This window comes from Orycteropus afer, unplaced genomic scaffold (assembly GCF_000298275.1).
Source record: "Orycteropus afer afer isolate SDZICR_OR568_19922 unplaced genomic scaffold, OryAfe1.0 scaffold00153, whole genome shotgun sequence".
NCBI classification, from domain to species: Eukaryota; Metazoa; Chordata; class Mammalia; order Tubulidentata; family Orycteropodidae; genus Orycteropus; species Orycteropus afer.
The window spans coordinates 480,955-505,696 of NW_006921740.1; the positions used below are offsets into that span (position 1 = coordinate 480,955).

The 24,742-nt window shown below is 41.5% G+C and overlaps 1 protein-coding gene across 1 annotated transcript in view; it reads right to left on the bottom strand.

Annotated features, from left to right (window-relative positions):
- The window catches only part of LNX1 (ligand of numb-protein X 1), a 136,731-nt gene extending 115,490 nt beyond the window's left edge, over positions 1 to 21,241 (bottom strand). Inside the window, exon 1 of the mRNA XM_007946202.1 lies at positions 20,850 to 21,241. Within this exon, the coding sequence (XP_007944393.1) occupies positions 20,850 to 21,241 (392 nt within the window). The remainder of the gene's footprint in view (positions 1 to 20,849) is intronic.
- Between the last annotated feature and the right edge of the window lie 3,501 nt (positions 21,242 to 24,742).

Consider the following 24,742-nt stretch of genomic DNA (forward strand, 5'->3'; position numbering starts at 1 on the left):
CATCATGAGGCGGAATCGACTAGATGGCAATGAGTTTGGTTTTTGGTTTTTTTTTTTTTTTATTAAATTATATACCCTTCCCAGGAATGAATACTTTCTTTTTACTACCTATTTTTAAACTCCTACCAAAGGAGCTCTGGTAGCGCAGTGACTAAGGCATTGGACTGCTCACCAGAAGGTTGGTGGTTCAAACTCCCCAGCCACACAGTGGAAGGAAGAGGAGGCAATCTCCTTCTGTAAAGATTTACAGCTTTGGAAATGCAATGAAGGTCACTATGTGTCGGTATCGACTCCATGGCAGTGGGTTTGGTATTGGTTTAGTTCAGCCGGTAGGTTGCCTTGTTTGGAAAATCATACATATTAAACAAAATGCAGAACAGAGGGTAAGTTATTCCAAGAAATGGGAAATACCTTTGTTGGATGTTTTTAAGAACATTAACTAATTTACTTACACTGGACAAAGCAGTGTCCACCTGTTTCTGTATAGCACTATTTTCATTAATAAAAACTTCGAGTCTTCATTAAATGTTTAAACGTTAAACAAATAAATAATTTGAAAGGGAACCAAATCACTAGAGGAACCAAATCAATTTTGAAGGGGTTCCTCATGCTTCAACCCAGCCCTGTCAACCACACCAAGAAAGTAAGAGAAAAGAGGGAACATATGTCTGAAGAAACCAATGGAAAAGTGAAAAACCAGTGTTCTTTAAATGACACTAAGCAACTGAATGGGGGATGTAAAACATCAAATTGACCACATTTCCCGCAGAATAATGGAAATTGTCTGGTTATTTTGTAATTGCAGAGCCAGTGTCTGAGTTACAGGGAAACAAACACTTGTTTTTTTTTTTTTTTTTTTTGGTTCCTCCACTCACCCCTGAACCACATTTGACCCCAGACATTATTCCTATGTAGTTGCATTTGGATTTTTAAATTCTCTGAAGCAAACTATTAAGCATTTGGGAGCTTTTGCTTTTGTTTTGAATTAGCATCTTTTGTTCTTGTTAGGTGCCCTTGGGTCAGCTCCGACTCATAGTGACCCTGTGTACAACAGCACAAAACACAGACTGGCTGTCCACCATCCTCACAATCTTTGCTATACTTGAGCCCATTATTTCAGCCACTGGGTCAATCCATCTCCTTGAGGGTCTTCCCCTTTTTTTGCTGACCCTCCACTTTACCAAGCATGATATCGTTCTCCATGGAGTGGTCCCTTCTGACAAGAAGACCAAAGTAGGTAATGCTTCCAAAGAGCATTCCGGTTGCACTTTTTCCAAAGCAGATTTGTTAGTTCTTTTAGCAGTCCATGGCGCTTTCAGTATTCTTCACCAACACCACAATTCAAAAACATCAACTTTTCTTTGGTCTTCTTTATTCATTGTCCAGGTTTCACAGGCATATGAGGTGATTGAAAATACCATGGCTTGGTTAGGTGTACCTTAGTCTTCAAGCACCTCTTGAGTGTTTAATAATTCTTTCCTTATGTTAAAGGACTTAAAATTACCTGATGAGATGAATTGTTATCCTAAGTAGGCCCCAAAAAAGCCAAAAGAGGGGGTACTTAAGGGAAGGGTCTGAAGTAGTAAGATACCAGCACCACCACCTCATCAAAAACAAACAAACAAACAAACTCACTGCCCTCGAGGCAGATCTGACTCACAGCGACCCCTCCTTGGGTTTTCGAGGTGATATCACTATGGGAGTAGATTGCTCAATCTTCCTTCTGAGGAGTGGCTGGTGGGTTTGAACCGCCAGCCTTTTGGTCAGCACCTTAGTCACTGAGTCACCAGAGCTCCTACCCATATTTAAAAGCAAAGCTTTACTACTGTCATATGGCTCTAGGTTCCACTTGTATATTTTTTTCTAAAGAAAAAAAGTATGTAGGCATCAGAGAAAGGAAATTGGCTTGTGGCTTAGGGAAAGCCATTGAGTAGCTTAAAAAAAGAGAAAGCTATTCTCTCACATTTGTAGGTTAGAAGTCCCAAATCAGGATGTCCTCAGTGTCAATTCCTTCTGAATGGTCTGAGGGAAGAATCTGTTCCATGTTCTCTTCTTGCTTCTGGTGACTCCTGGCAATCCTTGGCATTCCTTAGTTTATAGATGTGTCATTCTAATCTCTGCCTCCATCTTCAGATGGTGTATCCCTGTGTATCTCTCTGTGTCTTCTTTTCTTCTAAGGATGCTAGTTATATTGGATTAAGCCTATCCTACTCCAGTTAACTAATTGCATCTGTAAAGACTTATTTCCTCATAAGTTCACATGCACAGGTACTAGAGATTAACAAAGCAACTGTGTATTCATAATTATATCTTTTTTTTTCCCCATGTTTCAGGTTCCACAAACCCAGATCCTCCCTGATCCCTCATTTGGTGTTTGTGAAGGTAGGTGTGGTGGAGGGTGGAGAGGCTTTGGAAGAAGCTGGAAGAGTGTGGGGTCCCCATGGGCCCCAGGAAGGAAGGAGTTATAGTTCAAAAGAGAAAATGACTCAGAGAAAGGGATGTCTGTTTCTTTGGCCCACAAGTTTTATTTGGCCTGCAGAAGTGGGCTATTTCCTGCCTCATTCCTTCCAAGACCAGCCCCACAGACTGGTGGTCAGAAATATCCCTCTGTTTACTTTGAGGCAACTGTATCCTTATACCAGTGAGCCCTGATAGCCTGTTTCTCAAGCAGTGGGCTCTAAAGGGAAGACAAAGTAGGAGGAGCATGGGAAGACTATAATGGTACACTTAGCTATAATGTTCTTTTGTCCTTTAAAAATAGTTATTGCATGTATATTATAGTGGACATATAGGAGTACATGTGTATAATTCAGAAATAAATAAATGTGCATATAATGGGAATATGGATTAATTTTTTATATTGATATAGGACTATAATCAAAATATGTGGGAGATTATTATCCAAGGGGGAAGATACTGCCTCACTCTATTTAAGTTCCCCACTATAAAGACAAAGTCATCAATAATAATCATCTTGGTTTAAATTGTGAAATTATTAAATTCATAAGTATTTTTTCAATATTTTGGGTTTTCCTTCTTTACATTTCCCTCAACATGAATAACTCTTTCTTTTTCAGTTACTAGTCCAGTATCTGACTCAAATTCACCTTTCTTGGTTCTACAATCAATGCCAACGGAAGCAGCAGTCAGGACATTAGATGACGTGTAGCATTGGGAAAGTCAACTGCGAAGGAACTGTTTCAAGTGCTGAGGAGCAAGGATATCTCATTGAGGACTAAGGTGCGCCTGACACAAGCCATGATATTTCCAATCGCCTGGTATGCATGTGAGAGCTGGACAATGAATAAGGAAGACCGAAGAAGAGTTGATGCTTTTGAGTTGTGGTGCTGGCGGAGAATGCTGAAAGTACCATGGACTGCTAAAAGAACTAACAGATCTGTCCTGGAGGAAGTGCAGCCAGAATGCTCCTTGGAAGCAAGAATGGCCAGACTTCGTCTCACCTATTTTGGTCATGTTGTAAGAAGGGACCATTCCCTGGAGAAGGATGTCATGCTTGGTAGGGTGGAGGGTCGACGAAAGAGGAGGAGGCCTTCAACGAGATGGATTGATACGGTGGCTGCGATGATGGGATCAAGTATAGCAGGGATTGTGGGGCTGGCGTGGGATCGGGCAGTGTTTTGTTCTGCTGTGCATGGGGTCGCTATGAGTCGGAAACGACTCGATGGCACTTAACAACAACAACAGTCCAGTATCTGGAGTTTGCCAAAGCCATAGTCCTCAAAATTTACCACCAGAACTCCTTTGCATCAGTGACATGTCAAGAAAAGGGAAGAGAAGGAGGAGGAGGGGAAAAGAGATTTAAGAGATATGGTAAACACTCGCAATGTTAGATCTTACTTAGCTCATGATTCAATCAAACCATAAGAAGAAAAGTTATATGACCATAGAGAAAATCTGAACTGATTGGATATTTGACATTAAGGAATTATGGTTCATTATTTTTAGTGTGATATTGGTGGTGTGGTTCTATTTTTTAAGAGTCCTCGTCCTTTAGATAAATAATGAAATATTTTCAGATGAAACGATACGATATCTGAGATGTGTCTCAAAATAATTCAAGAGGATATAAATGAACCATAATTGGCCATGAGTTGCTAACTGTTGAAGATGGGTATTGGGAACATGGAGGCTCATTATACTATTCTCTCTACTTTTATATGATTTGAAATTTTCCATTATAGCAAGTTAAAAAAAGAAAAAAGAAGAAGAAGGAAATAACCAAACCAAAGCAAACCCTGAAGCAATCAGTGAGGCCTGTGATGTCTTGTAAAGGAGTATCCACTTTGCCTCTTTTCCACCTGATACATAGTCACATGACCCAGAGCAAGGCAAACACAGCTCGCCAAGCACGGATGTGACCTCTTGATACCCCTGCGTTTAACATTTTAGACCTGGAAACGAACGGTTTGGGACTGGAGATGCTTTACTGCTGGCAAAAGAGAACTTGCTGATGATTCTCAAGGAGAAAACAGTAAGACCCATGAAACAGGATCTCAAGGCTCTTTGGATATCAAAGAATCATTACAAAGCAACATTTTGATGAGTTAAGTGTAAATGAACTAGGAACATGCTGCTTCAATTTCCTTTGAAGCACACAAGTTTCCAAATGTGAGGACAAAGGCATGGTTAAACATGTGTGGAGCTAGAAGGCTGTGGAAGACATTGAGAGAATCATTGAACCCAGCAGAGCCTCAGCTTTGCTCCCCGGCACTGGCCCTTGTTCTTGGTTGGAATATTATTTCCCCAGCTCACTCAATTTCCTCTGCTATTCTATCTCCTTCCTTCCAGGTCCTAATCCAAACTTGACTTCAAATGCTCACAACATTGGAAAAGAAAAACCCAGAGATCAGTCGTTTTTTAATCCTTTCAATTTTGATGAAAAAGAAACAAATTCTCTGAAACTCAGTTTGTAAAATGTTTACTGGCAAATCCATAAAAGCCCATCCTGTTGGTTTAAACTTTGAAAGTGTTGGGAGTATTTAACACAGTGAAAATGAAGTGAAGAGGAAATAGATGTTTAAGTAATCCCACTGTATTTCTCTCATTCTTTTCAGCCTTTACCTATCCCATTGTATTCCTCTCATAATCTCCATCCCTCAATTTCTTACATGAAAGAAAGAATTCAACAATTTAGACAAGTCTTGAAGTCCCTGGGTGGTGCAAATGGTTAGTTAACACATGTGTTGCTAACCAAACGTTGGAGGTTCAAGTCTAACCATCGTCACCTCAGGAGACAGGCCTGGTGACTCACTTCTGAAAAATCAGTCATTGAAAGCCCCATGGAGCAGTCCTACTCTGACACACATAGTTGTTTCATTGGTAGACATGCCTTGTGTGGATCTTTATTTAGTATAAAGCTTCTAAAAGGATGCTTCCCAGGTTATGTAGTTCATGGCTCAAGTTCATGGGGGAGGAAAAGGAACTGCTAAGGCTAGTGTTGCTACATAGCCTTAACCTGGTATTGTTGTTAGTTGAATCAAGTTGGCCTGGACTCATGGTAAACTATGTGAACAGACCTAACAGTGCCTGGTCCTGTGCCATCTTCATGGACACTGGTGTGTTTGAGTCTATTGTTTGGGCTGTTGTGTCAATCCATCTCACTGAGTGTTACCCTCATTTTCTCTGATCCCCTTCTCAAGCAACTGTGATGTCCTTTTCTAGGGATTAGTCTAGATTGGTCTAGAAAGTGGATAACCCCTGTACATATGAAAAACAAATGTCCTCACTACTGGACCAATAAACAACATCATGATGAATGGAGAAGAAATTGAAGTTGTCAACAATTTCAGTCTACATGCATGAACAATCACCCCTGGAAGCAATAGTCAAGATATTCAATGACACATGATGTTGAGCAAATCTGCTGCAAAAGATCTCTTTAAAGTTTTAAAAAGCAAAGATGTCACTTTGATGACTAAGGTGTACCTGACCCAAGCCATAGCCTTTTCAATCACCTCATATACGTGCAAAAGTTGGATAGTGAAAAAAGAAGACTGAAAAAGAACCAATGCCTTCAAACTGTGGTCTTGGCAAAGAATTCTGACTATATTCTAGACTGCCAAAAGAACAATATCAGTCTTAGAAATACTACCAGAATGTTCCTTAGAAGTGAGGATGATAAGCCTTTAACTTGCTTACTTTGGGCATGTCATCAGGAAAGACCAAGTGCTAGCCCTTGACTAAGAGAAAGGGAAATTGAGGAGCCAAGACAAAGTCTTAATGAATGAATTATAAAACTAAGACAAAAAATCTTTTCACTTATAGGTCTGGAATAGCCAGCCAAGTTTAAGGCTCTTTTTGGCCTGTGAGCCCAAAAGTGAACAACATTAAGACAGTGCAGTTTGTCAGAGGTCTGTTTCTGCAGGTTGGTTTGAGAAAGTATTGTGAGCCTCTGATTTCTGGGGCCTACTCTGCTTCCCAGAAAGGACACACACAGGGCAGCTTCATTACTCCTGCTGCTCTTGGCAGTTTCTCCTGGGGACCTTATCCTTCCATAACCCTCAGTGATTCAAGTTGTGAAATTGGAATCACTCATTTTAATTTCCTGCCTACAAAACTCCAGTGGGAATAAGCCTTTCCCACTTAGAACTACTATCTCTACGGGAGTCAGAGAATAAAGTATAATTTTTCTCTCCAGATGCTGGCATGAATACTGTTCATAGTGATTCCACTTACAAACTGAAAATATTTATCAGAACGTAAGCTAGAAAGAGAGCCGGCATTTCCTGACTTCCTGAGAAGCTTCACAGCCACAACAGTAGCCCAAACTTCAGGAACTAGTCATTGGTCATACCCTGGGTAGTATGCCCTGCTGTCTTGTTGATTATTGCATCCCTAAAGCGAAGAGAGTCATTCACTTTGAATGGCAGTGCCCCAAATTATACAGAACGCTTGCAAACTTTACATTGTGGGCACGGCCAGAATAAGAGGCAAAATTGAAAAGTATTTACAAGGGTGACAAGAACTGGAAATTTGAAGGTTGGAATAAATGCATCACCACCCCACCAAATTTTAAGATTCTTCCTGGAAATTTTGCTAACTAAATATTTTAAGCAGCATCTCAAAGCCACAGAGGCCCTGGATGGTGGAAATGGTTAAGACACTTGGCTGCTAACTGGAAAGTGAGAAGTTTGAATCTGCCCAGAGGTGCTTTAGGAGAAAGTCTTGGCAATCCACCTTCAAAAAATCAACCATTGAAAACTCTATGGAGCATAGCTCTGCTGGGTCCATCCAGTTAAGGATTGCAAGATGAAATCATCCTGGACTATCTTGATGACAAATGTTTTTATAAGGAGAAAAGACATGGACAAAAGAGGAGAGGGCACAGAGGAGAAGGCCTTGTGAAGACAGAAGTGGAGATTAGAGTGACGTAGCCACTTGCCAATGAACACCCGGAGGCACCAGGAGCTGGAAGAAGGCAAGGAAAGAGTCTCAGCTCGAGCCTTCACAGGGATGTGGCCCACCAACACTTTGATTTCAGACTTCTGGCCTCCATAACTGTATGGGGATAAATTTCTGTTGTTTAAACCCAAATTTGTGGTAATTTGTTGCAGTAGCTCCAGGTAACTAAAAGAGCAATTAACAACAACAACAGATGAGGGAGGTATGCTGTGGCATTGGAGTTCAGATGCACCAACTTCAATGTCCATTAAGAAAGAGGAAGGAGCTTTTTCATAATCTCTATTAGCTCTGCCATTGTATATTTTTCTAGAAAACCTTCCACAATGTCATTTCCCTAGAGATGCTCACTAGTCAGGCTTAAGCCAGATGCTTTCCCTTTGAATATTCTTATCTAAGATAGACTGGGGTTACTGTTTTTAACAATACACCAAGGCCAGATAAACCTGAAATTCAGAGTCATGAAAACAAATGATCTAACTCCAAGGCACTAGTTTACCTTTTCTTTCCTCTCTTCATCATGCATTTACTAAGCATCTATTCCTGCTCAATGCACCTCACACATAGCTACCACCTACTTGTCAGTGGAGGTGACATGTTGGTATGAAGCTCAATAGGTTTCAGTGGAGCTTCAGACTAAGACTAGGAAGAAAGGCCTAGTGTTTACTTCTGAAAATCAGCCGATGAAAACTCATGGATCACAACAGTCTGAACTGCAGCCCATCAGGGAGAGGGTGTAGGACACGGCAGCATTTCATTCCATTGTACATATGGTCACCATGATTCAGGGCCTACTCAAGGGGAGCTAACAAAACTGTGTTTTGGGGAACTCTGGTGGCATAGTGCCTAAAGCATTTGATTGCTAACCAGAAGGCTGACAGTTCAAACCCACCAGCCATTCCTCAGAAGGAAGGCTGGGCAATCCACTTCCGTAGTGATACTGCCTCAGAAACCCAAGGAGGGGTCGCTATGAGTCAGATACTAGGCAAATTGGTTAGTCAAGCTAATTATAAAAGAGATATTGGTTACCATCACATCATCATGTGTGGTTGTGCTGATAGGTGACATCAAGTTGGCTCTGACTCAGTGACCCTGTGTACAAAAGAAAGAAACACTGCCCAGTCATGAGCCAGCCTCACAATCTTTGTTGTAACAGAGCCCATTGTTGTAGCCACTGTGTCAATCCATCTCACTGAGGGTCTTCCCCTTTTATGCTGACCCTCCACTTTACCAAGCATGATAGCCTTTTCCAGGAAATGGTCCCTTCTGAAAACATGACCAACGTAGGTGAGATGAAGTCTGGCCATTCTCACTTCCAAAGAACATTCTGGTTGCACTTCTTCCAGGACAGATTTGTTCATTTATGTTGCTATCACTGTCTAAATATGACCAACCAACCTTTTCTAATTCCAGCTCCAGCAGCTCTAGTTAGATTCCATGCTTTAATTTACTCACCGACTCTAATTTACACATAAGCCAACCCTTGCTATGTTTATATCTCTGGTTAGTAAGGAAAAATATATTTTTTTGTAAATGCCCCAAACACTGAGGCACACGCAGCAATGCTTTTTATATGATTGCTAGAAGCTGTTCACATGAGTCTGCAACCCTCTTTCAAAAGCTTACTAATGAAAAGAGCCAGAAAAACACGGGGACTTGAGTCATTTCCTCTCATAAAATGCACACAGGTCATATAGGAAAAAAGTCCTAATATTTTAGAAATATTTAGTGAGGTATTTAGGGGTGAATGTCATGGTGACTGTAATTTACTCCAAATCATTTTTGCAAAAAATAACATACATGAAGCAAGTGCTAATCATTACATCCAGGTGATGGGAATATGATTGCTTTCTACTTTTCCATATGCTTAAAAATAATATGAAAAATAAAATGAAGATATATTTTTATACATAGAGATACATTTCCCTTGAGTTGATAGTATAAGTGTTTTCAGGCCAGTTGTCTCAATAAAGGGATGTTGTCTGCTAACAATTAGAAACGCCTACTAGAAGACTCAGATCTGTGCAAGCAAGCAGTTCTTAGCTGCTCTTTGGTTCTATTTATGGAAGAGAAGATACAGCTATTGAGAAAAAGCAAAGTACTGAAAATAAAATAAAATAAAACCCTGAAAACCAGTGTTGGCACAGAAGCAGGAAAGAATAACTGCATTAATGGTATTTTTTTTTTTGTTCATCACAGATAGCTAAGCACATTGCTTTAACTGCTGGCAGGGTGTTTCATTCAAGTGCATCTTGTATACATGGAACGTATCCCTCCAGACAGAGACAGCAGCCAGGGAACTGACTCAGGGCCCACCCTCAACATCCCCGACACACAAACACAGGCAGGCACAGTAAGAGAAGGGACTCACAGTTCTGAGTACAGGAAGTGCAGGTTGCCCACATTGTCAATGTAGTTAGCAGGACTGAGCCAAGGTAAGACCAGTAACAAAAGCGCCTTCATTTTCCGTGCAGGGTGCCGCTTTCCTCCTAGCCACCTCCTGTAAGCCAAGCCCAGGCCAGCCAAACCCCTTTAAATAAACCTTGCCATATCCCTACAATCAGCAGATGATAATGAATCTGACAAAAAGCCCTTAGGTGAAGCCACGCCTCCAAATCATGGGTTTGTAAGAGGATTCCCCCCTGTGCCTCTCAGATGGGGAGATGGGCGAACGGAGGGACCCAGCATGGTTGGTGAGAGGCTGAGGCTGAGATCAAGCAGGCTGGTGCCTGGGGAAGGGACCTGCCTCCTCCAGCAGGATGCGGACTGGTTCTTGGGAAGCAGCTGGTACATTTACATCACTGGCCAGGAGCAGATGGGCTGGATGCTAAACAGAGCTGGAAGAGGGCATGAACATGGCACATTCAGACCCCACGGTGTGAATAAGCAAATAACCAAGAGCTGTCCTACAGCTTGCTCCAGAAATGATCGTCTTTGGAACAGTTCCTGGAGAGTGAGCTCAAAGTATGCCTTCAGATATTGTGAAACAGCAGTGTTTTAAATATAAACCAACTCCACGTCTCCTGAGTGCTGCAGGTATATTGGGGATATGCATTTAAGACATTTTGCCTACCACTGTCCCTATGGCACAAACATACGAAAGAGAAGTGATGGCTTCCTTGCTAATTAAAAAAATTTATAAATAAATTGCCCTACACAAGGAAACCCTGTGGAGCTCAGACCTGCTCTGTAACACATGGAGTTTCCATGGGTTGGGAGCTAATTCAAGGCAGATAATAATAACAGCATATAACACTGGACTGTGTCTTTCTCACTGAGAATAACAAAGAGCCTAAACAGACATCAAGTTCATTCCAAACAATGCAAAGATTCCTGTTCTGGGAGAAAAGGAGTCACCCCATTCCTTATTCTCCCCTGAGTAACTGAATCAAGCTGATACTAGCTGCATGGCCCTTGGCATTTCATTTAAGTTCCTAAGCTCCAGTCCTCTCATCTTTGACATGGAGCTAATAATACCTTGCCTGACTGGTAGAACACACCATCTCTTCTAGCTTTAAAATTGGTGACTCTCGACAGACAGTGAGGAGCTCTGGTAGCATATTGCCTAAAGCACTTGACTTCTAACCAGAAGGCCAGAGGTTCAAACCCACCAGCCACTCCTTGGAAAGAAGGTTGAGCAATCTACTTCCACAGTGATACCGCCTCAGAAAACCAAGGAAGGGTCTCTATGAGTCAGGTCTGACTTGATGGCACATAACAACAAGAACAACAGACAGACAGTACCAACTGTCTTACTATTAGGACTTCCTTTGTATGCCTAAGCTCTGGAAAGCCATAGAAACCCCAGAACTGCCCTCTATTCCATATTCAAGAACACTGAAATCCATTTTGCCAACTCAAGGCCTAATCCTAGTAGGAATGGCTCAAAGGAATAGTTATGTTGACAACCAGGCAATTGGAAGAAACTAGACTTTACAGGAAGAAGACCTGAGACAAACTTATGGGGTGAGACCAACCCCAGGGAACCATATATTAAGGAATTTGGCATCAGAGATTTTAGCACCTGAGGCAGTGCTAAAAGAATTTAAAACTAGTAGACCTTACTGCCTCAAAAACCCAAGGAGGGTTCGCTATGAGTCGGATCCTACTCCACGGCAGAGAGCTTAGAGTGTGCAGATTTAACTTCTACAGCTTAGATCAGAGACAAGCAACTCTGATGACACATAACACAATACTTTATAATTTTGTTGAGGCCCAAAATTGAATTCTATTCCCTTTAAGGAGTGTGCAGGAGTGAGTCAGAGCTGGTCAGGAGCAGTGAAAAGGAAGCTGAGTTTGGTATTTAGAGTCAGACAGGCCTGAGTTTGAACCCCAGCTGTGCCACATATTAACTGTGAGACACTGGGCATATTGCTTAACCTCTCTGAATTCCATTTCCTCCTCTGTGAAAGAAAGATCATAATAAGAGTGCTTAACTCAGAGTATTGTTTTGAGGGTGGCATGAGATGCTTATGAAGTACAAAGAGCTCAGTGAGCATTGTTATTAGTTGCTTTGAGTCGACACCGACTCATTGCGACCCCATGTACAACACAATGAAATGTCTGGTCCTGCGCAATCTTCATAATCACTGGTACGCTTGAGTCCACTGTTGTAGCCACTGTGTGTTTTGAGTGCCTTCCAATCTTATTGTTGTTGGGTGACACCGAGTCAGTTCTAACTCACAGCGACCCTGTGTACAACAAAATAAAACTGACTGGTCCTGCACCACCCTCACAATCATTGCTGTGTTTGAGCCCAACCTAGGGTGCTCATTTTCCAGCACCATATCAGACAATATTCTTGTGATCCCTAGGGTATTCACTGGCTAATTTTCAGACACAAATCACTAGCACTTTCTTCCTACTCTTAGTTTGGAAGTTCTACTGAAACCTGCCCACTATGGATGACACAACTGGTGTTTGAAATACTTGTGGCATAGCTTCCAGCATCATAGCAACATGCAAGCCACCACAGTACAACACACTAACAGATGGGTGGTAGAAATAAGTGTTAGCTATTATTTAAAAAACCCATTTGTGGTAGTTAACTACCTTAAGGTTATGTGTCAACTTGGCTGGGCCTAGTTTTGGGCAGCTGGTGGTAGTTATTCCCCATGATGAGACTGGTAATCAACTCCATGATGGAATCTGCCATAAGCAGATGAGTAGCTACTTTAGAGATGTGGTCTGCTTCCCGTATATAAGGAGAAGCTTTGGGAATGGTCTGCTAGCTTTTGGTACCCTTGAACCCCGTGTGTAGCCAAGTTGTTCAGCAGCCTGCCATGTTATCTGCTGACCTTGGGCCTCTTAATAGACTTGAATCAATGGCCTGCTGTGTGGTTCAGTAATATGAGGACTGTGCCTTGTTACTTGTCGACTTTGCATTTGTCAGCCTCAGTGGCCAGCAGCTGCCTGAGTGAAGACATGCCTCTAGCTTCAATGGGCTGGGAGCAAGAGGCAGAGCTGAAGCCCAAGGTCAAGGGGCTTTCATACAGGCCCTACAGCCTGGCACTTTGAATTTGGACTTCTAGCCTCTAAAAGTGTAAAAGAATAAACTCCAGTTTGCTAAAGTCACCCATTTGTGCTAATTTCTGTTAGAGCATCACAAAGTAACCAAAACACTATTGCCGTTAGGTTCAACTCATAGTGACCCTATAGGACAATGTAGAACTGCCGTAGGGTTTCCAAGGCTGAAATTTTTACAGAAACAGTCTGATACATCTTTCTCCCTCAGAGTGGCTGGTGCTTTCAATCTGCTGACCTTTCAGTTAGCAGCCTAGCACTTAACCATTGTGCCACCACAGGGCTCCTTGTTGCTTTAAAAAAAACAAAAAACAAACCAAACTCACTGCCTATGAGTCGATTCGACTCATAGCAACCTCTCCTTGGGTTTCTGAGGAGATATGTCTATGGAAGTAGATTGCCCAGTCTTCCTTCCGAGGAGTGGCTGGTGGGTTTGAACCACCAGCCTTCTGGTTAGTCAAATGCCTTAGGCACTATGCCACCAGAGCCCTCTCTGCTGTTGTTATTAATAGCTAACAAATGAGCTTAGCTGGCAGCTGGGCACCTATTTTATTTCTTATCCTTTCTTTCTTCTTGCACTATTAGGGAAATTACATGTATTATGGTCTTTTCCCAAATCTGGAGTTTTGCAAAGTCTTGGGACATGTTCCTCTCAAATGTTCAGGATCTGCTATACAGATCGTATCTGACAAGTGACATGGTATATAATAAACAGTGTGGGCTTCATACTGTTATTGGATTGTACTTCTGATAATCTCAGCCATGTCATATGGACTCTTCAACCCTCTACTTCTGAAAAGAAGTAAGGATATCATCCTTGCACCACCTTACATTTCAAGATGATAAAATTAATTAATGGATGTGAATGCAATATAAAAATGAAAGAACTATTTTTGTTGCTTTATGTCTCTGTTGCAAGTAATATTCCCTCCTCCTTCTAACAGAACCCAAGGTTTATTCATGGTGCGAATGTGCTTAGTCTCCCTTGCAGCTAAGGGTGATCATGTTATAGAATTCTGGCCAATGAGGTATAAGCAGAAATTGCAGAGCGATGCATTCCTAAAAGCTCTTGAAAGGGGGCAATCTCAATTTTCACACTGCAGTTTTTCCTTCCTGCCTGAAATTTGGATGTGAGATTGAGATTGAGCAGCTATTTTGAGACCACGAGATGGCAAACTTGAGGATGAAAGCTGAACTGACAAACAGAATGGAACTGAATCCCTGATGGCAACTGGCAACATTATAGGAGGCCTAAGCTTCCTAACATTTGACTTTTTGTTACATGAGAAAAATAAAACTTCTGCATAGTTAAGCTACTATAACTTGAATTTTCTTTTATCTGTCATCAAATGTAATCCTAACTGATATAGTCCCTTGGGGACAAAATCCCTTCCTCAACTGGTCATGGATTGCTCTGCAGCTTCCTTGCCAGTAAACAGTCCTAACTCGATCCCTTGTACTCATGCTTTGCCTGGCTAAGTCCTATTTATCCTTAAATATCATCTCAGACATCACCCATTACCTCCCATTTTGTTTTGTTTTTGTTTTTTAACTCTTTTCCCTTCAGTAAGCAGAAAACTTCCTTGAAAGCAGGAGTTCTACGGTCTTAATTGCCATTGTTTCTTTACCATAGGGCTTGGAACACAGTTGTTGTTATGAACTGTTGAGTTAGACCCACTCGTAGTGACCCCTCCTTGGTTTCTGAGGTGGTATCACTACGGAAGTAGATTGTTCAACCTTCCTTCCGAGAAGTGGCTGGTGGGTTTGAACCGACAGCCTTCTGCTTAGCAGTCAAATGTCTTAGGCACTATGCTACCAGAGCTCCCAATAACCCACAACCTTTGGACCAACTAGGAACACAGTAGATACTTAATAAACATATTTTTGAATGAAAGAGGACCCAACCCAGTTAGAGAGTCAGTTTTTTGGACCAAACTTTCTGGATCAGGGGCAAGAGAGCACACACACACACAAAAAAAAACCCAACAAAACAAAATAAATCCCCACCCCCCTGCCAAAAACAAAACAAAACAAAACCAACAACAGTCAGGGTAGGGGTTGGGCATTTGCACAGATGAATAATAAATACCCAGGAAGAAAGGAAATAGTTAAGAAAGATCTCTGGGAATAGGTGACTAGGATACTATTGTTTCTTTAAAGAGTGGCATGGATCATAATCTGACTAACATATCTTCCATGACAAGTTACCTACAAGAGAGGTATATAGCTGTAAAGCAGTTGTTGTCAAGTCAATGCCAACTCACAGCAGTCCCACGTGTGTGAGTAGAACTGTGCTCCGTACAGTTTTTAATGGCCTATTTTTTAGAAGTAGATCACCAGGCCTTTCTTTCTTAAGGACCTCTTGGTGGACTCCAAACTCCAACCTTTTGGTGAGGAGCCAAGTGAGTTAACCATTTGTCCCACCCCGGGGCTCCAATTAAGAGCCAGGAAAAAGCTGCACTCAAGGTTAGAAAGTCATATAAAAGATGTATGTCAAAGCATGGTTATTGTGGTGATGTTGAAACAGGCTGAAATGATAAAACTTGTAACTTACCTATCTTTTTTATAAGGCACCATTTCCCGACAGCTTTTTTCTGTGTAGTTAAATCTTTCTTGCACTATAGACAGCTAACTGACCTGTGTGGAACTCAACACACTACAGAAATGAGCCACCTAATAGGATTGAAGGTCAACAAAGGTCCTGGGGTAAGTCTATGGAGCAGAAACTCCCAGGACCTTGGGTGCAAAGAAGAAAACAACCCCAGGGAGCTTTCGGCCAGGTGTGTCTTGGGCACATTTTTATTCAGGGCAGTTTTCAAAACATTGAACAATGATTTCTTTATTTATTCTAGTAAATACACAAAGAGGTCATCTTTATTATCTTCCATTATTACAAAATAACAGCAAAAAGGAAGGGCAACATGACTTGCTCTATGAAACAAGTCAAAGTGCATGCATTTTCAGCTTCTCTCTTTTACCTTTAAGTTGCTCCTTCTTTAGAAGCAGAAATCATGGCTTGTATAGCTTGTTCTTCCATTCATGGTTTGGTCTACTGTGGATCATCCATAAATAAAAATGCTGGTGATGGTATTACACAATGAGGACATGGTCTTAGACCTAAGACCTACTCTCACTCTGGATCAAGGAAGTGAAAGCTTTGCCTCCGTACAGCCTCTTAGTGACTGGGCAGATGGCATGGGTCAGAATTATACTTCTCTCAGCCTGCCTGGTTTGTATTCGTTAAAATGCCATGAGTCAAAGAATATTAAAAACTAAACAAACAAACAAAAAAACTCATCACATTTTAAGTACAGAAACCAAGATGCAAAATTTATAAACAAAAGATATCTTCCACATAAGCAACCACCAACCTAGAGGCCTCGTATAGAAATCTAAGGAAAATACTTGCTTCCTTATGACTTCTCCATTTTCTTAGTTCAAGAGACTCCAGAGGCCTTAACTACTTAATCTACTTAATGTCCCTTCTGAGGGGAGGAAGAAGTGGCCCACTGGCCCAGTCACAGGCCCAAGGCCCAAGAGGGCTCTCAGTCAGGTTCTGGATTAGCTTCAAATTCTTAATCCTATGAAATGCCAAGGGGATGGGAGTACAGGCAGTATGAATTAAGCATCTGATGCCTCATCTATACAATATATTTTTGGAAATTCTGGTTTTAACCTACTTAGGAAGCTGAAGTGTGGAGAGCTGCAAGAGCAGGTGTCAAAACCCAATGCCTCATTATGTAGGAGCTTTCCTCTCTACAGAGACAGGCTGATCCCTACCTGTGAAGGACTCCGAGGCCACAGCTCAAAGGAGTGATGCAATTTCAGTTAGTTTTGGGTTCTTTCCTCACTGTTGTTTTTCAAAAGTGCATATCATTATCAGCTGAGTGTTAATCAAGGCTGTAGCTTGGGCTTCCTTGAGGTGTGTGGGTCACACACAGCTGTGTGGGCGGGTGAATGAAAGTCAGCTCTAGCAGCTGAGTGTGTGCGAGATCTCTCCAACGGCCTCTTCCCAGCCCTTCCCCTTTCCCACTTTTGTCCCAGCTTCACCCTTAGAACCATGTGCTGCTTGTCTCTATTTTTAGTGATATTCTTGGCCTCAAATCAGTCTTTGAGGTGAGGGGATGAGGAGAAGCTGCCTTGTGTTCACTTTCTCTTCAGAAAGTGCTTCTATTTCTCTCTCTCCTTCTCTCTCCCTCTTTCCTCACAAACCATAGCAGGCAAAGCAATGATCCCCCCCCCCCCCCCCCGGCCGAAGGATGTCCTCATGCTAAGCCCTGGAACCTGTGTATGTTACCTTACATGACAAAAGAGACTCTGCAGATGTGATTAAACCAAGGATCTCGAGTTGGGGAGGTTACATAGGATTATCGGGTGGGCCCAGGATCATCACAAGGGTCCTTATAAGAGGGAGGCAGGAATGTCAGAGTCAGAGAAGATGTGATGATGAAAGCAGAAGCAGACACAGAAATTTGGGGATGCTATACTGCTAGATTTGAAGAGGGAGGGAGACAGCGAGTTAAGAAATGCAAGCAGCCTCCACAAGCTAGAGAAGGCAAGGACAGCACTGAGCCCCCAACAGCACTGTCTACAACTTGACAGAAGCCCCAAAAGACCCATTTCAGACTCTAAACTCCAGAACTGTAAGATAATAAATTTGTGTGGTTCTAAATTACTAAATTTGTGATGATTTGTTATGGCAGCAATAGGAAACAAATACAGCCTCAAACACAAATGTATACTGTATTATTATTATTATTTGTATATAACATGTCCACACATGTACCAAAACAAAACTCCATCTCCATCTTTACTGCCATCAAGTCAATTCTTACTCATAGTGACCTCTTTTGGGTTTCCAAGGCGGTAAATCTTTACAGAAGTAGATCGCCCAATCTTCCTTCCACAGAGTGGCTGGTGGGTTTGAACCACCAACCTTCTGGTTAGCAGTCAAATGCCTTAGGCACTATGATATCAGAGCTCCTTCCACACATATAAGGCATGGAAAATATGAAATTATGTAAAACAGTTCTGGCATAGTATACACATTTTTTGTGGAAAATGTGGTAGATTATAAAACATAAGGAGCATGGGAAAGTGATTGTGTGTGTGGAGGGAGTTCTTTCAAGGCCTTTTCTCCTCCTGCTCATCACCTCCCCCACCCAAGTGTGGCTCTGGTCTCAGCCCTGGCTCTGCACCAGCACCTGTCAGCATCTTCCTATCTTTCACTGCAAACTTACTTTCCTTTAGACAAAGTCCATCATACTGGGATAAACTAGTAACAAGGGTCAGAAAGTGATTCCTTTAATTCCTTCTCTGGTCATGTCTCCTTGTAGGGAATCAGAGAAGTGGGGATTCCTAGTTTGTTGTTCTTGTTAGCTGCTGTCCAGTCGGCCCCCAGCTCATGGTGGCACTATGCACAACAATATACTGCCCAATCCTATGCCAACTCCATGATCAGTTGTGAACAGAACTGTTGTGATTCCCAGGGTTTTCGTTGGCTGATTTTCAGAAATAGATCACCAGGCCTTTCTTCCTAGTGTGCTTTAGTCTAGAAGTTCCATTGAAACCTGTTCAGAATCATACCACATACAAGCTTCCACTGCTATATGGGTGGTGGATATGCATGACATTCATTGACTGGGAATTGAACCTGGGTCTCTCACATGGAACCTTAGAATTCTACCACAGAACCACCAATGTCCCTTCATCCTGGTTTAAACACCAGCAACAATAGAGTCAGCTGCAAATAACAAAGCCAAGTTAGATACATTTTGCTGAACATATTGGGGAGACAAATGAGTTCAACATAATTAGCATGGAAAACATGTGCTAAGCATTACACTCAGGCCATTGCTTTGACTATCAAGTTCTATGTTCCAGAATCCTTGCATATCCCCAAAGACAAAGACTCAGATTCATGACCTAAGGTATGTGACCTTTAACAAAAATACCTGTACCTGCCTCCTGCCCTTGTCATGATAGGAACCAAGATAAACACCAGCTTCCACATTTCCTCTTACAAAATAACTATAATAATGCTAACAATTGACATTATTGTTCATCATTTATTAAGCACCTTAAATGTTCTAAGAGAGGACATCATGTGGAACAAGACACAGTGCCATTCCTGAGTCGGTCGAGACAAAGAATGCTTGGAAACAGGACAACATTAGTGGACGGAATAAGACACAGACAGGTGTAGCAGGTGATGCTGACCATCAGCAGAGACAATCACACCCTAATTATGTCAATATGCTTATCTTGGCAAGAAAGTTAGCAGAACAAGTCATTTTGGAAAGTTTTCTTTTTCAATTTCTCCTTTTAAAACTTACTTGGAAATACCTCAAAGCATCAACACCTGGCGTTAGTTGCCAGTGAGTCGACTCTGACTCATGGAGACCATATGGATATAACAGAACAAAACACTGCCTGTTTCTACATTGTCCTCACAAATGGAGGTATATTTGAGTCCACTGCTTTGCCTATTGTGTCAATCCATCTCATGGAAGTTTCCCTTGTTTTTTCCAACTCTCTTCTTTCCCAAGCATCATGTTTTTTCTCTTGTTAAAAGTTTGGTGAAAGGAATTATAATACTCCTGGATCCAGTGAAAAAAGCGAAAAAAAAAATAAAATAAAAAAAAACCAAGCACTATTCACCAGGATATCTTCATGGGGATCATGAGCCTCAGGGAAAGCTGTTAATCTGATCTTTCCAATGCTTTTCACATTTTAAAACACATACATAGCAGTGATTATGGGTGGTGTCTGCATGACATGATTAATGTAATTGATATCATTAAATTGAATTCCTAAAAAATGTTGAATTGGCAAATGTTGTGTTATATGTATTTTTCACAAAAACAACAGCACCAAAAACAGAGTAGCTGATGCCACTGCTTATGTACAACCAAACATGGGATTTGTTTTCTTGTTTGGAGACTAAGGGTCATGATTTCATGGGACAGCCACTCAACAGGCCTAATATTGTTTTTAGTGCTTCTGTTCTACTTCCTAGTTCATTGTGGGTTGTCTGGGGTCTTAAAAGCTTAAAAGTAGCTATCCAAGGTACAACGTTGGCCTCCAGCCACCTATAGCAGCAGAGGAAGGAGGAAAGTCAGGAGTTGGAGGAGGAAATGGAAAGTGGTCTGTTGGCCTCCAGGAACTACTTCCTCCTTTGCCATGAGATTTTGTTTTGATCAAAAATTCTATAGAAGAATCCTGATCAAAACGAGGGCGAATATGGAAAAGAATTTCAAATTCTCAATGAAATCCAGATTTTCTGGAGCCATTGAGGCTAGATAAACCCTATTGCCCTGAAATAATCTTTAAACCTTAAATCAAAACTACCTATTCCTTGAAGTCTTTTTTAAAACAAATAATAAGTAGTAAAGAATGTCCGTCTTGAGCATTGTGCTCTTTGAAAGAATTACTTTAGGTGATCACAATGACAAGGGCAACTCAGAAGGTTAGATGAGATGCTCAGGGGACAGTGAGTTTATGTTAATGGTACAGAAATAATTTGGAAAAATGAAGGAATGGTTGCATAACTTAAAGAATGTAATCAATGTCATTGAATTGTATATGTACAAAGCGATGAACTGGTTTAAGTTTTGCTATGTATATTGCCACCAAATTAAATAAATAAATATTTAAAAATAACAAACATAAACATATAACATCATCTGTCATCTGGTGCTTCGTCACATTGAACCAGCTCCACTGCAACCTAAAGTGTTTCTTAGTTTGAATTAATTCTTTCATTGCTTGTAAAGAAAAAAAGAAACGGGGATCTTATGGTGCACCTGGGGCATGTAAGGTCAACTACGCCCTTGGGAGACAAAGGCAAGTTACAGCTGACCCATGAGGGTGGGGTTTCTCAGGGTTAGCTGAGAAGCAGGACTTACCTTGTTTGAAAATGATGTTCAAGGTCACAGCGTTGCAACACCTCGGAACAGTGCTCTGTGAAAGGGCAGGTCACCATCAGCTTGTTGAGGAGCTTGTTGACCAGGATGTTGGACTTCTTGCAGTGCTGCAGGACCACAGGCTTGCGATCCACAGGGCAGAAGTCTTTCTCCACCAGGAAGTTGGTGAGGCAGAGTGTGCAGTAAGTATGTCCACAGGGAGTGTCCAAGGGGTCTAACAATGCTTGCAAGCAGATGTGACATATGAGGTCATCGTCCACATCTTCTGTGTAGGTGTAGAAGTGATTTTCCTCAGGGGAATGGACTTGGCCACACACCACACACAAGGGTTCAGGGCTGGGATCTGGGTCATCAGCAGGCTCTGCCTGGTTCATGGTTGACTGGGAGACAATATGGCAGGAAAGCCAGCAAAGCAATATTTCCTTGGGGGCAAATCAATATCTTCTAGGCGCCATCCACAAACCTAAAAGAGAATAAGATGGCTCATCTTTGCTTTCACAATAAACTGAAGGCCTACGGTTGTGATGGACATGAGACAGAGCTGCCAAGTGAACAGAGGATTGAGCTAGGATTCAGAAAGCCAGAGTTTAATGCCCTCGCTGGAGTGAGTGACATGACCATGGGCAAATGCCTATATCTTTGTGTATCAGTTTACCATCCACTCCAGTGAGGATAATGTCTACTTTTAACATCCTCATGTTGGTATAGTAAAAATCAATTGGGTAGTACCTGTGAGATGCCTAGAGTGACTCAAAAGAAACCTGTTCTAGGAAATGCAAGGTCTCATTAATGAAATAACCAAGAAATTTATAAAATTTATAAAATACAGGTCAGGACAAGAAAACATTTAACCCATGGATGGTGTTCTTTTATCTTTCTTCCCCACCTTTCTCCAAAATTCAGAAAACATAAGATAGAGTCTTTGCACAAATCGCCTGAGAATTATAGTTGTTGGGTTCTTGGTGTTTTTATATGGCAAAAGCATTGTTTTCTTTTGTATGCATTTCAGTCAGTCAGTCAGTCAGTCATTTGGTGCTTAAGTAGGTCTGGAGCTACTGGGTTCAAATCCTACTACCACTGGGGACCAATTATTTAAGCCTCTGTTTCTTCCTCTGTAAAACAGGGATAAGAATAGCTTACCCTAGAGGACTGTTGTGAAGATTAAATAAGATATGCTACCTTAAAGCTCTTAGATCTGTGCCTGGCTTACAGTAAGTGCTCAATATATATTAGATGCAATTCTTACATGTATTTGTTACTAAATTAATTTTGTCTCCAAACTAGCCCTATTATCCTAGAAATTGAAAATTATAGTTCCTTTAAGGAGCCATTTAACTTTGTTCAAACAGTACTCTTTTTATTCAGTTACATATTTCTTTCCACGCAGTAGACTACTATCACAATTTGCATTTCCCTTTTGTACCCAGTTCCACATTCTTTTGACTCTGACTCCTGGGGACCCCATGTGTGCCAGAGTAGAACGTTGCTCCACAGGGTTGTCATGGTTGATTTTCTAGAAGTAGATTGTCAGGTCTTTCTTCCGAGGTGCCTCTGGGTGGACTTTAACCTCCAGTCTTTTGGTTAGAAGCTAAGCACACGTTAACCATTTGTACCACCCAGGGACTCTTCCTTTGATATTAACAAGACAAAATAAAACAGAAACCTGCCATTGAGTCCATTCTAAATCACAGTGGCTTTTTAAGACAGAGTAGAAATGCCCCATAGGGTTTCCATGGCTATAAATCTTTATGGAAGCAGACTGCCTCATCTTTCTCTGACAGAGCATGTGGTGGGTTGGAACCGCTGATCTTTTGGTTAGCAGTGGAGGGCTTTAACCACTGTGCCACCAGAGCTCCTTTACTTTGGGAGATATAGATATAGATATAGATATAGATATAGATATAGATAACCAAACTCACTGCTGTGGAGTGGGATCTAATTCAATAGTGACCCCTCCTTGGGTTTCCAAGGCAGTATCACTACAGAAGTAGATTGCCCAATCTTCCTTCAAAGGAGTGGCTGGTGGGTTTGAACCGCCAGCCCTCTGCTTAGCAGTCAAATGCCTTAGGCACTACACTACCAGAGCTCCTTTGGAATAGCAGTCTGAAATGATGGAATTTTTCAGCATGACTGATTTACAATGAAGAAGTCTCTTGGATAATCCGCTCGTAAATATTTCTCAAGAGCACTGACCTTGAGCTAAGAGTGAATTCAGTAGGAAGGAGACCTTCAGGAGTTTTAAGGAACACATTTCTTCTTTGACAGAGTCTCTCGCATACAGGAGATGGACATGCACCAAAGTCATGACAAACCCAGGTAGCAAACACGAACAGAGTTACGTGCCAGGAGACTATGGGTCAGTTTACCTGATTAGATGTTTCCTGATTAGAGTCCTGGCTACCCTACCCACAACTCAACGCCCTTCTTTTTCAAAAGTAAGCGAAAAGAGCTTTCTACAAGTACATAAAGACACATGTATAACCTAAAAGGAAACTAGCCACATTTGGAAATAACACAGCAGTCATAAATTACATCTTTTTTTCTTTTCCAAATAAAGTTCGAGGTTGTTTGTACAAACATTGCCTTATCTTGAAAAGAAAATACATTGAGTTCAAAGTTTCATTGAGTCAGCTTTGTGCTGACATTTCTGTGCTGCATAATATATCTATCTGAAAGAACACTCTGGTCAAGAGGTTGAAGTCAAATGCCCCAAATGTGAAAACATTGAGAAATCATAGAATTTTATTTAGTCTCAGAAGGGATCACAGAAGGTTAAGGTAGAGGGTGCAGAAGAGGGTGAAGTTTTTTCCAGTCAAGTTTCATAGAAATCTACACAGCTGTTATTTTTCCTTAAGACTGATAGAAAGTTCTGGAATGACACAGGAAGTGCTTTCAGTGGCACCAGAAACAGTTGAAAAATAAACATGAAAACAGATATGGGCCACCCAGAAGATAATCAACTATGAGGAAGAAAAGTTTACATATTATGAACTAAAGCTTGAAATGTTTTAAAGTTTCCTTTCATGAGTTTCTTCTTATAGTCCCATTCTGTGTCATTGTGTTGTAGTGCAAAGTTTTGTAATAAGAACGCAGGATGTAGCTCTGGTTGTACTAATGAAAAAAACAACTTCATGTTTCTAGGCCATTCCCTTATCAGTGGAATAAATGGTGGAGCTGGGCGAGATTTTTGGTTTTCAGATCCTGTTAGGTATCTCAGGGCCTTCCAGGGGAGGTGGGGGTAAGGAAAGGGAGGGTGGATCTCTGCTTGCATCCCCACCACACCCAGTCTCAGCTCTTCTTTCATTCCTTTTGAATACCAGGTTCCTCATACTGTTCTGTTAAAAAAAATCCTTAAGGAGCTCTGGTGGTGCAATAGTTAAGTACTCAGCTGCTAACTGAAAGGGTGGTGATTCAAATTCACCCAGAGGGTCTGTGGGAAAAAGACCTGGTGATCTGTTCCTGTAAAGAATGTTGGTGTGTGCAGCCGAGTCACTTTTGACTCATAGTAAGGTTTTATGACCGCAGGGTTTCCAAGCTGTAATTTTTACAGGAGCAGATTGCCAAGTTTTTTCTCTTGTGGAGCCACTGGGTGGGTTCCAATCACTGACCTTTTAGTTAGCAGCTGAGTGCTCAACCAGGGCTCTTCCTTGTAAAGGTTACAGCCTATGTGGCAGTTCTACTTTGCCACATGGGGTCACTATGAGTCAGATTCAACTCGACAGCACCCAACCACAGCAAATGATGTTGGCTTAAGAAAAGTGACTGCAAATAGCCAGATTAGATACTGTATAGTGCCTTCCACAGTTTTATGATTCTGTGTTGTTAAGGTTTATGCGGTGGTTGAATGTTTGGAAAAATCCTTTTTTTCTTAGCTT